The sequence below is a fragment of the Otolemur garnettii genome, unplaced genomic scaffold, assembly GCF_000181295.1.
Source record: "Otolemur garnettii isolate 467f Iridium unplaced genomic scaffold, OtoGar3 scaffold00046, whole genome shotgun sequence".
NCBI lineage: Eukaryota > Metazoa > Chordata > Mammalia > Primates > Galagidae > Otolemur > Otolemur garnettii.
This window is the reverse complement of record NW_003852441.1, coordinates 578,812-593,445: the sequence shown is the minus strand read 5'-3', so window position 1 is coordinate 593,445 and position 14,634 is coordinate 578,812. Positions and strand designations below refer to the sequence as shown.

At 57.8% G+C, this 14,634-nt stretch overlaps 1 protein-coding gene across 1 annotated transcript in view; it reads right to left on the bottom strand.

Moving 5' to 3' along the window:
* RAI1 (retinoic acid induced 1) overlaps positions 1-14,634 on the bottom strand; it is a 78,370-nt gene that overhangs the window by 1,681 nt on the left and 62,055 nt on the right. Inside the window, exons 2-4 of the mRNA XM_003791033.3 lie at positions 8,652-14,229; positions 4,018-4,111; positions 130-179 (exon numbers count right to left, since the gene is read on the bottom strand). Coding sequence (XP_003791081.1) covers positions 130-179; positions 4,018-4,111; positions 8,652-14,213 — 5,706 coding nt within the window. The 5' untranslated portion in view covers positions 14,214-14,229. The remainder of the gene's footprint in view (positions 1-129; positions 180-4,017; positions 4,112-8,651; positions 14,230-14,634) is intronic.

Sequence of the window (14,634 nt, the reverse complement as noted above, 5' to 3'; positions counted from 1 at the left end):
GAGGACCCGCCATGTGCCCACCAGCCCCAAGGCTGTGGGCAGGGATCCTGGGGGGCCCACTGGGGGTCCAGCAGAAGGGGGTTCCTCTCCTGCCCAACCCCACTCCCAGAGATGACTGTGGTCACCTACCTTATGTTTGGGACATTTCAAAGAAAAGTTCTCTTCGATGAATATGCAACCTGTGACCAAAAGAAGTTGCAGTGCTTAGGACAGGGTGGTCTCACAGCAGCAGGGCTGGGTCTCAGACGAAATCCCATCCTGCTTAAAACCTAACAAAATCACAGCCGCCACCCCTCCCCTCCTCCACAAGTAACTCTTCACCCAGTGCCACATGGACTTGTCCCCCTGTCCCCTGAGGCCTCCCCCTGACTCTCTAGCTAAGCCCTCCCCCACCCCATTCTGGTTGACACCTGCTATGAAAGCCCCACCTGGCTAGGTATGGACCACTTGCTCCTGGTGCCTGTAGACATACTGGGTAGCAGAATCACAGTCCTGAATCTGAGCATCAGATAACTTCCTAAGCCTGGGTACCTATCATGGGGCCTCACACTGTGGCACAGAGCAGGTGCTCAGGATTCAAGGGCTTGTTTTTCTGGGGGGCAGGGAGAGGAGGGGACACAGAGGTCTCAGGTCTGAGCGAATCCCTCCAAGTGTATGGGTACCAGAGCACTGTGACTGCTGAGGGGACAGAGAGGAGAGCAGAGCATGGCCACCCCTGTGTCTGTGCTGCTGTCCAGTGAGTCCCTGCTTCCTTGCTGGCCACCTAGGGAGGCCCTGGCTTCCCCAAACCTATAAAAAGCCAGGAGGCTGCAAAGGCCAAGGGAGTGCTGTGCCCCCAGCACATTCTTCCTGCTCATATTGGGGCTCCTTGGGGTGGCCACCATGACAGGTGGTGGACAGCAAACAAGGTGGATGGGCAGGGGCAGACTTAGCCTGTCTTGTGCCAGAAGCTGTGGGTGCCTCAGACCTGCAAACTGCCCATATTGGTTTCCATTAGGTGGGCATCAGCTATTCCCCTTCTCTCTGCTCAGGCCAGACACTGTTCTGGGACTGAACCAGGCTTTCCAAAAAGCACAAGGCTAAAGCCTTAGGCTCACCGCTCTGGGTCAACCACAGGTACTCTTGCCAAGGGCATTCCCACAAAGGGTGGGCTTGCAGCTGAGTCACCCCAGGCTGGGGAGGGGAGTCACTGGGTAGAGCCTCTCTCCAGTGTCTGTCTGCATCTAAGGAAACTCCTAGCTAGTTGACAAAGCAGCCCACAGGTCCCAAATGTGGAAAACGCTCAGCCAGGATGCCAGGGTATGACAGCCTCTGCCTGCTCTTCAGAGTCACTACTTGTCTTCACAGTGGGTTCCTCAGTAAGGACTGAGAGAGGGAGGGTTAGGGGGCCATGCAGCCTGATCCAGACATCTGCAGAGCTCCCACCTAACAGACCCAGCTGTTGGGGTTGTGAGGTACTGACAAAGCCTGGCCTCCTACCTATCCAGCTCACCCTTCAGTGCCCTTTCACTTCCCAGTCCCTTCGGACTGGCCAGAGTCACCTCACCGGCCCTCTCTGTGTCCTCAAACCCTGTCCTCCCTAGCTGTAAGGCTCACATGTGCTCCCTCATCTTCTGTACCTGCTGAGCCTCAGTTTCCCACGGGCCCCCTCTCCTCGGCTAGCTGTTTCAGGGCAGTGTCCACCCATCCCACTACATTGTCTGCTGATAGTCAGCAAGTGTCTGTCCTGAGCCCAGCTGTGTCTTAACAGCTTGGACATCTATAGATGCCTCCAATGCAACCTGGCAAAGCAGACTGAATGCATGGTGGATGGAATGCCACAACTGCTCCTGTCCCCATCCCTGTACCCAGGTCCTCTGCAGTGATTATGAGCATGTCTCCATGGAGGGGTGCCATGCATCCCCACCCTGTGAATATCGGCGGGACTTAGGACTTGGCTTTGGCCAACAGAACATGGTGAGCTTCAGAGCCTAAGCCAAGAGGGGTTCTACAACCTCCCTCTCTCAAAGACCTGCTGCCACCATGAGGATGTACCTAGCTAGCCTGCTGACAGATGGCACACCACATGGAGCAGAAAGGAGCTGGTCCTGCCAGAGCCACCCTAGATCAATCTGACCCTAGCAGAGCCTGCCCAGCTGACTTGTGCCCTGGTGAAAATATGGTGGGTTGGTGTTTAAGCAGTAGCTACGCAGTAGTAGCTGAGATACTCTACCTGTGCATCTCCTCTCTACTCCTCCCCCAACATGGGGGGTGATGACAGCCTTGACGGTTTCCTGTTCCTTGTCCCTTATACCATGTCCTGTGGACTGTATGTCAACTCAGCCTCTGGGGTGTGTGGCTCTATCAGTACCAGGCACCTGCCCTTTCCTGTCTGGATTCTTGCAGCAGTCTGTCAGCCCTGACCAGGTCTGTGTCCCAGCCTTCTTGCCTCAGTCCAGGAGGCTCTACAGAGATCCTTGTTTTATAGGAAATCCTGAGATTTCATTTGGGGTGGCCATGGCAGGTGGATTGCTTGAGCTCAGGAATTCAAGACCGGCCTGAACAAGAGTAAGACCCCATTTCTACTAAAAGTAGAAAAACGAGCTATGCATTGTGGTGGGCACCTGTACTCCCAGCTACTTGGGAGGCTGAGATAGGAGGATCGCTTGAATCCAGGAGTTTGAGGTTGCTGTGAGCTATGATGCCACAGCACTCTACACAGGGCAATAGAGATACTATCTAAAAAAAAAAAGCAACTGGAGATGGCACAGGAGACTGCTGCATGGTCAGGCACAGAGCACACACTAAACTAAATTAGTTGCTGTGGAAGGAGGACTGTGACTCCCATAGCTATTATGGGGAGTGAGGCTGTATGTCTAGGTGACTGCCTGAGTCCACATTAAAATCTGGTTCATGATGCGCCAAGTGGGAGGGAGGAACCAGCAAGAAACTCCCGTGTCTCCAATACAGTGAACCCCCTCCCTCCGGGGTGGTGGCAGTTCAGCCCTGGCCAAGGACACAGTGGGCAGGCAGAGCCAGCAGGGCATGGAGGGGTGGTGGCAGGAGAGTCTTCTGGGAGGACAGTGCAGGCCCCAGGTGCCTGTGCTATCACTATGAGGCTGGCTGTGGTGACTTCACCCTTTTCAGGCCAGAGAAGGGAGGGGTGACGGCAGAGAGGGGCAGAGGGCAGGGGGCTGGGCCAAGACAGGACCGGGGCTGCACTGCTTGCTCCAGACAACTCCAGAAAGGGACTTTAGAATCTCCATTTCACAGGTGGGGAGCACAGAGATGGCAATGGCCTTGCCCAACACCATGTGTCCAGACCAAAGCTGGTACTAAGTGTCCTAAAAGATTGTTGTCACCAACTGCTTTCTTTGGATGAAGTAAGGAACACCTCTGAGGTTCACGGTCCCTACCAGTTCAGTGAGGGCTGGGGCTCCCAGGACTCTGTGGCCCACTGGGTTTCTCGTTCTGTGTGCCTGGTAATAGGAAGTCCAGAAATGACCATGGAATAAATCAATGTATGAGAGGGAACAATAGAGGGGGTTTAGAAAAGCCTGGTTCTGCTTGCAGACCTTGTCACCCTGCTGAAAAGCCCCAACTGGTCCCCATAGCCAACAGGAGATGATCGGCCTCAGTCTCACGCTGAACCTCATCTTCTCCCTACTCATTCAGTTTCTGTTATACTTTTGCACTACTCAGTGAGCTCCTATTCATCCTTCAAAGGCCAGACCCAGTACCCCTTTCCTCAAAGACAGAAATCTTCCCCACCCCTTGGCCACAATACATCCTCAAAGAACTCTCTGTCCCGTAATCAATGCCTGTCCCCTCATTGCTCTGGGCATTCCTCAAGCAGGAGGCGAGGACAGCTTCCTGCCCACGTCCTTGGCACTGCCCATTACAGGTCTAGGTAGAGATAGATTAAGAGCTGCTACAGCAAGAGAGGGAGCCAGGTGGTCAAATGGGACCTGGGCTTGGTGAGCTGTGCCTGCCACCACCCCCCACCCTGGACTGCACAGACAGGCCTCCTGTTCTTACCTGCATCACTGGCACACGGGTAATGGTAAGTGTGGACACATCCTTTGTGGCAGCACCCGATGGTGGCCCCGGATTCCTGACAACTGGAACATGTCTGATGAAGAGAGATGGAGGCAGGTGAACCTCGGCTGCAGCCCAGCCCTCAAGCTTCACAGACAGCCCCTTCCATGGCTTCTTCCCCCTTCTTCCAAAATGGTCCCTGAAAATCTGCTGGAAGGAGGCTCCACATTGGCCCAGGGCCCCTCTTGGGCCAGTGGTACTGTCACCACCACGGCTGTGGCTGCTAGCCAGCACTTGCTCAGTGCTTCCTGGGCTCTGGGCGTGGCATGTCCTTGTCCACTGGCTTCTTCTAAACAGCCCTGAAGGTGGGTAACTTTCATTAACCCCACTTTACAGGTGGTGAAACTGAGGCTGCCAGTCCAGGTAAGGGTGAAAGCAATAAGCGTTGTTTCCTGCCCTTTTTGGTAGAAGACAGAACCTAGAATCAAAAGTGTTTTCCCCTTCCTAGGACCAAGTTTCAGATCTGTAAGAGGAGGTGATGTGTCAACCCTGAGATGCAGATTTAATGTAAACCTGCATGGTGCCTGGCCTCCTCCAGGTCTCACAAATGTCATCTGGCCAGGCACAGTGGTCTGTGCCTGTAACCCTAGCACTCTAGGAGGATGAGGCAAGAGGATCACTCAAGCCCAGGAGTCTAAGTTGATGTGAGCTGTGATGATGCCACTGTACTCTGGCCTGGGCAAAAGAGTAAGACTGTCTCACAAAGAGAGAGAGAGAAAGAGAGAGGGAGATCTATGTCATCTGCTGGACTGGAGCTGCCCTGCACCCTGTGCCTGGCCCAGTGCTTGGAAGAGATGAGGCTGAGACAGGACAGGGAAGGGACCAAAGCCACCTGGACTCCAGAACCACAGCACCACCTAGTCAGTGGGGGATGAGGCGCCGGGTGTCTCAGAGAGGGTGGTGGGCTGTGCTCAGGTACTAGGCTCACTGTATGGCAGGCATGGCTGGAAGCCTTGTTCTGGCAGTGATGCATGCTGCTACCACTGCACTGCTAGGGCAGAGGCTCCGTCCTACCCTCACAGTCCAGGGGCAGGCAGGATGAGAAAGCCTCCCCCCAACCCACTCAGCCTAGCTGAGAAATGAACTGGGAGCAGGGAGGTGCAAACGGGGGCCTGCAGTATGTTCAGAGTATCAGGTTTTTAGCTGCTTCTGCTCAGGGCTGACACTTCCTTCCAGGCTGGTCTGGTATAGCCTCCTGGAGATCTCAGCACCTAACATCTCAATTCCTGACCCAGAACAGGCCTATGTCTCCTGTCCACAGTGTCTCTTAGAGGGGTTTGTTATTTTTCTTTTTTTTTGAGACAGGGTCTCACTCTGTCACCCAGGGTGGAGTGCAGAGGTATGATCCTAGCTCACAGCAACCGCCAACTCCTGGTCTCAAGCAAATCCTTCTGCCTCAACCTCCCAAGTAGCTGGGACTATAGGCACTTGCCACAATGCCCGGCTGATTTTTCTATTTTTTGTAGAGATGAAGTTTTTTTCTTGTTCAGGCTGATCTCCAACTCCTGAGCTCAAGCAATCCTCCTGCCTCAACCTCCCAGAGTGCTAGGCATACAGGAACCTGGTCACCTTAGAGTGTTTTAATATTTAAAGGGTTGAAGCTGGCACAGGCCTGTAGTCCCAGCACTTTGGAAGTCTGAGGCAGAAGGATAGTTTGAGCCCAGCAGTTGGAGGCTGCAGTGAGCTATGATGATACTACCGCACTGGGTGATAGGGTAACAGGGCCCCATCTAGCTAATGGCTTCTCTCTATTTCACCTTCACTGAAGCCCCCAACCACCCTCAAGGCAGGCATTTGAATGGTCATTTTAGACATGAAGAGAGGTAGAGAGTGTGGAAGGCCTCAGGCCCTTCTTATCCAGCAATCCTCATGGGGCAAGGAGTGGGAGCAGCCTAGGACTCTGCCATAGGACCCCAGGCTGCCAAGTGGACCAAACCAGGACCCCAGCAGATACCACCAAGCCCAACAATGTCCAGCTCAGTGGTGGGTCAACTCTTTATCCTAAAGCCTCATCTGGATAGGAGCTGGGGTCTTATGACAGTTTGGGAGGGGGGTGACTCCAGGCAGACTTGGAAATGGAGGCCTCAGGAGAGAGAAGGCTTCACAGACAGCAGATACTGTGAGGGACTGCAGGAGGGGCTGGCTAAAGGAGGAGGGGTGTCCCTGGGCCTTCAGGTGACCCAAAGTGAGACCCAAGTGCTGCAGGATTAAGGGTATAAGTGGCCAGGGCCCCAGCTGCACAATGATCCCCACCTCCCATGACCCAGGCAGATCTTGTAACCCCATAGTCCTGCTACCTGGGCTTTGGTCATAGGGGTCACAGACGGTGACCTGCCTGGAGTCACAAATAGGCGCTCAGCAGAGTGGGGGGGTTTGAACTAGGGTCTTTGTGACTCTATAAAAGCATGGTGCTACTGAGGCAGGAAGGGGTGGTGGACTGAACTGTGACCCTGAGGGCCCCTCTCCAGTCTGGGAAGCTCTAGACTCTACCCATCTTGCTAAGCTGTTATATTCTCTGGCAGGTGACCAGCAAACACCTGCTGGAGTACAGCCTCCCAGCTCTGACCTGCACAGGGCACTCCCGCAGTGGCGGGCCAGGCCTCTTCTGGAGCAGGGCACAGCTGAAGGGCTGCCTGGGTGTCTGAGTGCCAGCTGCAGCTGTGTGCCTCTCGGATGTGCACTTTCACCTCAGCCCACCAGCACACTGAGTGTATGTGGGGTTCAGTGTTCCCTGGCTCAGGCCAGGCAGTGCTGGCTGCAGCGGACATGTGTCAGGGAGTGTGGAGGCAGCCCCTGGGCCAGGCCAAGTGTGGACAACACTTTGAGGCAGGGGAGGTGGCAGCCAGCTGGGACTAGCCATCTGAAGGTTATTATTATTTTTTAATGACAGGGGGAGACTTGAGCCTATTTCAAGGCACTGGGAAGAAGCCAGTGACAAGAGACAAGAAAGCAGGGAAAGCAGGAGGGAGGAAAATATAATTAGGATGGGGAGAGGGCAATGCAGGGCCAGTGAGGCCACCAGCAATTCCAGCCACTGGGAAGCTGCAGGCATCCTGCTGGGCTGGGCCTTCCTCAATAAGGAGTGAGCCGCCTACACCTGGGAGCAAGCAAGAGGGAAGACACCTGGGCTTGGACGAGTCTCCAGCCACCTCCATGGGCACTAGGAGGCCAGGGCATGGGAAACAGGAGGCATGGGCTACGTCCACAACAGTCCCAGGAATGTGGCTGTGCAGGGTGACACTGCAGCCAGATGTTGGGGGCAGGTGAGGGCAGGGGGAAGTGGAGGAAGTGGGATGGGGCGGGGACTATGGAGGGCCAGCTGGTAAGGTGCCCAGGGGGAGAGCTGCCACCCCTGCACAGCACTGGAGAGCGCCATTCCATGGAAGCCTGGACGGGGGAAGATGGGGACCAAGTGTGAGGGGTGGAGGACAGGCCCCAGGGGGAGGCTGGTCCCCTGCACAGGGCCTGACTGCCACCAGGCAGGTGGGGACCAAGCAACTGAAAGGCTGCCTCATGGGCTCCTATGAAAGGCCCACAGTACCTGAGGTGGTGACACTGCTGAGGAGGACTCACTCCACTGGTCCTAGTCCCATTACCAAATACAGAGCACTCAATCTTGGCTGAGGGCTCTGACAACTTTACCGGTATTAACTCATTTCACCCTTATGACCCCTCCAGGGTAGGAACTCTTACACCTGTGCCAGGGGGAGGTAACAGCGGCACAGAGTCACATTGTGCACGTGAGGCAGGCCCAGAGTTCTTGCTCACAGATGCTCCCTTGGTGACTGGACCTTGCTTCTATTTGGTTTCAGATGAATAGTCAGAGGTTGCGGGGCCACTCTGCCCTGCCCTGCCTGTTGTGGCCACGTGACCTGTGCAGTGTTGCAGAGGGGAGGACCCTGTGCCTGGGTCCCTTGTCCCAATGATGTGTTAAACAGCTTGATAGGGGCCAGCACAGTGTCTTACACCTGTAATCCATTACTTGGGAGGATGAGATAGGAGGATCGCTTGAGCTCAAGAGTTTGAAGTACTGTGAGCTTTGACAATGCCATGGCACTCTACCCAGGGCAACAGAGTGAGACTCTGTCTCAAAAAAAAAAAAAAATGCTTGAGAGGATCTCCCCCTAAGCCCCAGCTCCATCCTAGCAGTATAGGGCACAGGGGCAGGGGTGGGAAGTTTACTTTTGCAGGCTGCCTGGGCCCCCTGACAGTTGGTTCTTGGAAGTCTGTGTCCTCTAGGCTGTAGCATCTCAGCTGACAGCTCGGAGTGGGGGAAGGCAATGGGCTCTAGGAGGGCTGGAGCTGGAAGGTGTCAGGATGAGTGTGGGTTGGCCCTGGCAGGGTGTAGGGCAAGTCCCCCAGGGCAAGGTGGGTGAGCATGTCTTGCTGTAGCCTGAGGAGTGCCTTAACTCCCCACAGAGTCCCCTCTGGAGCCACAGAGTCATGTCTCAGTCATGCTCTGAGACTTAGGGCATATCTGGCCTACACTGTAGCAGCAAAAAGCTAAGGGGCTCCTTGCTGCCTGCCTGTCCTCTGGAATCCCACATCCCCACCCCGCAGGGCTGACCTCTTACCATGTCTATGGCCACCTTCATGGCCTCCTGCAGCCCAAAGAGCTTTCCGGCCACCAGGTAGACCCCGCTGGTCCACACAGCGCAGGCCTCGTGCACCCAGTGCTCCTGGGTGTCCCCACCAGGCTCCGCTGGGGCCTCCTTGCTGCACTCATGCTTGCGGCTCTTGTCAGCTGGGGCTACCTCCTCACCCCCGTCCCCCCGACCGTCACAGCAGTAACAACTCTGCAGCCTCCGGGACAGGCCCCGGGCACTGGTGCGCAGGGAGCCCTGCTTGGCCGGGTCGGCTGGGCCGTCAGGCCGTGAAGGCTTCCCAGGGGCAGCAGCAGCTGCGCACTCAAGGCCTTTGAGTGTTCTCTCAAGGGGCAGGGAGGCCTCCTCACAGGTGCCTTCTGGTCGCACCTTCTCCTTGAGTTTTGGCTTCTTTTTGGGGAGGCAGTGTTCAGGATAGTAAGGACCACAAAGGTCACCGAGGTCCTTGAAGTTGGCCGGGTTTTGGCAGAGGCAGCAAACAAGGCAAGAGGTACTCAGGGCCTTGGAAACCACAGGCCCCAGGTGCATTGTGGAGGAGAGGGGCAGGGAGGGCCGTGGTTGCATGACGGAGCCTCCAGGGAGTGTGGCCAGGGAGGCCCCGGCTGCGTCCAGGGAGAATGAGGATGAGGAAGAGGCGGAGGAGGCAGAGAAGGCAGGCTTCCTGTGGGGTTTGGGCTCGTCCCCAGGGGAGTTGACAACAGTGCATATAGTGGTGAACGCATCTCGCTTCTCCACCCGCACAAAGGGAGAGAAGGCTGGGGTCCGACTGTCTGCCCTCAGCCGCTTGCAAGAGGAAATATATTTGAGGCGGATTTCAGGTTCTGCAGGATCCAGAGGCAGCATCTGCTGTTGCCGGCGCCGCTTGGTACGTGCCTTGCAGGGTGAAGAGGTGTTGTTCTTGGCACGGCCCCGAGTGAGGCGCTTCCGCTTGGAATAGCTGCTATAGTTGGTGTGGCCTGGCTGCTTCTGTGCCCTTGTCTGGGGCTGGCAGGGCCGGCCATTAGAGGACTGGGAGGCCAGGCCCAGCTCCTCCATCTTTGGCTTCTTGCCTCCTCCACCAGAGTTGTCCTCACTGACCCCCTGCATGCTATTGGCCCTGTCTCTGGGAGTCAGGACCAAAGACGGGCCAAGATAGGGCCGCTTCTCCAATTGGCTTTTGCAGAGTCCGAGGGCTCCAGTTTGGCCTTTCCGGCTTCTCTTCTTAGGTGCCAGGGCAGTCCCCGCAGGCAGCAGAGCCTCCGGGGATGTGAAGACCTCAATTTTGAAACAGTCAGTTGAGGACAGTTTCTTACTGTTCATTAGTTTGCCTTTTAAGGATCTATTGGCCGGATTCCTGCATAACGGGTCGGCCCCTGAAGCCGCTGGGAGCTTCTGCCCAGTGCCCATGTTTAAAAGACCTTCTTCTGCCCCCACTGGGCTGCCCCCTGTACCCTTGAGACCACGGTCCTTCTCATGGAGGGATGGGCTCAGAGAATTACTAGGGGAGGCCCCGGGTGCCTTGCACGCGAACTTCTTCAGGCTGGGAGAGGTGATCTTCTGTACGATGGCTTCCAGCTTCAGGCCCCGGCCTTTCCGCGGAGGCAGGACCTTAGTCTTCATGGCTCCCTGGAAGGCCGCCCGAGAGGTGAGCTTGATGCAGGTGTCAGGGGTCTCTGGGGCTGGGGGCTTCACAGTGGGCTCGTTGCTGCCCTTGGTGAGCTTAGCTTTCTTGGGAGAAGACATCCGCTTGAAGAGGGCGGGGGAGCCTTCAGGCCTCTCCTCTTTCCCCTCACCGCCATTGCCACTGGCGTTGCTGCTGCTGCTACTGCGGCTCCGTAACACCAGGTTCTGCTTCTTGGTGGGGACAGGGGCCATGAAGGCAGACTTCCTTTTCAGCGCATGGAGGGGCCGGTCAGAAAGATTGCCACCTGCACTGAGCTTGGGGACCCTTACCCGCTGGCTCACCCTGCCTTCCTTCTGGGGGCTGCTGGAGATCTTGTATGTGGCAGCCAGGTGGTTGTTGGCAAGGAGCTTCTTGGTGGCCCGGCAGTTGGGAAGCCGGCTCTCTGAGGGCCGCCGTCGCTTGGAGTAGAAGACCTCCTGGGGTTTGGTGCGGGACCGAAGAATCATGGAGCGCTGGTCCTTGCTGTGCATGTTGGGTGAGTCCATGTCCTTGGTCTTGGAGCCCATAGGGCTGCTTTCAGAGGCCACGGGCAGGGCGGCCGGGTTGCTAGGGCTAGATGCAGCCTTGGGTGAAGGCTTACCCACACGCTTACCTGACTTGAAGGCAGCTCGCTGCTTACCCCCCATTTTGTCTGGGGGTGCCGGAGTGGTGGTCAGTCCCGGAGGCCCAGGTGTACGAGGCTCACTCAGGGCTGTGAGGGAGCGGGTGCACATCCGAGGGAGCCCTTCTGAGGCCACCCTGCTCGGGGCCCCAGCTCCTTCCATCTGTCCCTGTGGGGGGCCTGCACAGGATTCAGGGAGCAAGAGGTCTTTGGGCAGTGCGGGTGCCCTGCATGGGGAGTCCTCAGCCTCAGGAAGCCCCCGGTGCACCCGCCGGCTCCTCAGGCTTTTGCCCCGAGGCACAGGCTCTTTCTTAGCGATAGGTGCCTCAGGCACAGCAGGCTTGCTCAGCTTCGGAGCCAGAGAGGTGTCAGAGGTGGAGGAATCCCCTGGGGCCCGCTCTCCATCCGGCCCATCTTCACCTGGTTTCATGTGGGACAGAGAGGACTCAAACCAGCTCTGGACCTTCGACTCAGTGCCCACAGTAGGACCCAGCAAGATTACAGACTCCCCAGAGAGGTGGCACGGGGAACCCCAGCCAGGCTTGGAGTCCAGTACCTCCTCCACTTCCTCCTTGGTGCAGATGAGCGGGGCCTTCGGCGACAGCGGGTCCTGCATGCTGGGCCTCTGCTCTGGGCTGCCTAGGAGCTCACACAGGGACGAGTACTCCTCCTCAGCCTCCAGGTCTTCCTTTCTGCCAGTGGGCGGCAGCAGTGGGAGGTCCCCAAAGTCGGTGGCAGAGCAGCAGTGCCGGCTGTCCTCCAGCCACCGGTCCTTGCTCACCTCAGGGCACTGTAGCAGCCCGCCTGACTCCTCCTTCACCCCACCTGCCTCCTCCTGCTTGAAGTCCCCAGGCAATGAGGCCACCTTCTCCCCAGGGGCCTCCTCCTCCTGGAAGTCCAGACAGGCAGAGGCCTCGTGGGCATCCCCTTTGCCAACACCATCTGAAGCCTTCCCCCCCTGCTCCAGGCCCTTGGTGAGCTCACTGGGATGCAATCCCCACCGGGGACAAGCATCCCCCAGGTTCTCCTCTGGCCAGGCAAAGGGGTTGGCACTGTCTGCTGAGCTGGTGGCAGTTGTGTCTGGGAAGCAGTCAAAAGCGGCTGTGGTGGGTTCTGGAGCAGCAGCACGGAGGGTGGGCTTGGTGCCAAAGGAGAGTGGGCCAGTTGTCTTCTTGGGGTCGGGGGTGGCAAAGGCCACAGAAGGGTCTTCAAACAGCCCTGGGCTGAAGTCCTTGGCATTGCCACCCTTGTCCAGCTGTAAGGAGTCAGGTAGGGCCTCTGGCTCTCCAGGCCTTGGCCACGAACTCTTGGCCACAGGGTCCAGGCAGGCGCTGTGGTTCTCCAGAGGAAAAGGCTGCTTGCTGGCATCCTTGGTGAGACCAGATGCCTCAGCCCAGGCCTTGTCAGCCTTCTCACCAATGGCTTCCTGCAGTCCCAAGATCTCGGAGGCCAGGTCCTCCTGGGCCAGAGCGCTGAGCAGCAGCCGTGGGCAGTCCCGCTCACCTGCCACGAACTTGGAGAAGCTGTCGAGCGGCAGACTACTGTGCAGGCTCTGGAAGGAGTCATCGGATTTTGTGGACATGTCGTCGGGAGAGGTCACAGAACAGGTGGACACAGACTCAGGCTTGGCCTTGGAGTTGCTATTGACCCTGGCAGGGCTGCCGCGGGCCTGGCTGCAGTAGAGGAAGCTGCGCTCCAGTGGGTCCTCTGAGCCACTCAGGTAGTCAGCCTCCTGAGGCTCGGCGTGCGTTGACTGTGGCGTGCTGCTCAGAGGCTCCGACAGCGGTGTGCCTGCTGGCTCAGCAGAGTAGCCGCTGCCTTCCGGGCTGCAGTGCTGGCTTTTGTGCTGCTCTGGTGTCCTGGACACAAGGTTCTTGACACCTTTCTTCTGTGGCACAGCAGCCTTGGAGAGTAGCAACTGCTGAACGGTGTTGGAGATGTTCTCCACCTGCGACGTCAGTGCCGTGAGGCTCTGCAGGCTCAGGTCTGACAGCAGATTCTCGGGCAGCTTGTCTTTCTGTAGGACCTTGCAGTTGCCAGCCTGGGCATCCACAGAGCTGGTGGCGTCTGTCGGGGAGGGGTTGAGCAGGGGCATAAAGTGGCTATGGTCGGCAATCCCGGTGGGGAAGGCTCCTGCGCTGAGCGGCTGCTGGCTGTAGGGGAAGTTCTCCAGGTTTGGCATCAGCGGCGACGGCGTGGAGCTGTAGGAAGGAGAGCGGCCCACGGAGCGTGCGGGTGAGTGGCCGGAGCCAGGGCTGAAGGTCTGATAGTACTGTTCCGGGGTCCTGACGGCTGCGTCTGGTGGGCAGTAGCCCTGGCCTTGCTGTCCGTAGTGCTGATACTTGGCGAGGTTCTGGTAATGCAGGGTTTCCTGGGCATGGTGCCGGCTCTGAAGGGCCTGCTGCTGCTGCTGGTCATAGCTGAGTCGGCCTGACTGATAGGTATGAAGGTTCTGGACCCGCTGCCCTGGGGCCAGGCTAGCATTGGCTGTCAGTGTCCTGTCGTGGGGCTGGGCAGATGGCGCTGTGCAGCTCTTATAGGTGTGGGCTCCCTGCCCTCCGCCCTGGCCAGATGAAGAGTAGGTAGAGGAGGTGGGGAAGGACTGGGAGTGCTGGGGGAAGTGGCCACCTTGGGGAAAGGGGAGAGGGGAGGCGATGTCATTCTGCAGTTTCTGTCTCTGGAGTTTGGGGTACGCCAGGGGCTGCTGGGGCTGTGGAAGCTGCTGTGGTGGTGGTGGGGGTGGCTGCTGGACATGCAGGGAGTGAGTCCGGAAGGGCACCTGGGCACCCTGCTCTGGGTACTGCCTGCTGGGGGGCACTGCTGTCTTTTTCATCAAGTTCTCATCGTATTTGCCCACTCCTCCTGGCAGGGGCTGCGGCTGTGGGGGTGGTGGCTGTGGGGCTCCCCAAGCCTGCAGGCTGTCCTCCCCAGAGTAGCGGCCCGCGTAGGGGCCACTGTCCTGCACGCTATAGCCGGGGAAAGCTGGCCTCCCCTGCAGGGCCTGCTGTGCGTTCAGGGCCTTGCTGCCTCGATGGTACTTCTCAGCCACCACCGCTGCAGTGCTGGAGGGCGTGCTGGCGCCACCGCCCTCGTAGCCTGAGTAAGGCTGGGGGTTATAATAGTCCTTGGCAAGCAGCCGCTGCCGGTCGCAGCTCAGCCCAGCCTGACTAGGCTGCCTGTAATTCTCCAGGCGTGATGTTTCCTGTGAGGTCTGCTGGTAGGTCTGTTGTTTGCCATGGAAACCACACCTTTCTCGAAAAGACTGCATGACTCGGCCTGGTTATCTGTGAAGAGAAAAAGGGAGGGTGGGCAGGGAGGGGGCAGAGGGAGAGCAATTCAGATGGGCCACTTCCTTTTGCCTCTGAAAGCACCCTCCTACCACCGCCCACTGCCCCCACATGCAGGTCTGAGCATTCCCTTTCCTTGAGCCCCCAGATGGCTGCGAACATACCAACAACTTCTGTATCAGGGAGGTGTGTTCTGTCATTCTTGCTCCCAGACTGCCAGCAGCTGAGCCTCGCCAAGGACAGCCACTGACACAGGAGGTACAAAACTGGCTGCCCAGCACCAGGTCACCGGGGACCTGCCACCTGACCTTCTTCCCTGGCGGTGCCCCCCCTCCATCCCCCACCCCCCACTCCCAGACCTTCCTGACAGCTCAAAATCATTTAGCAGAGCAATTCCCGCTC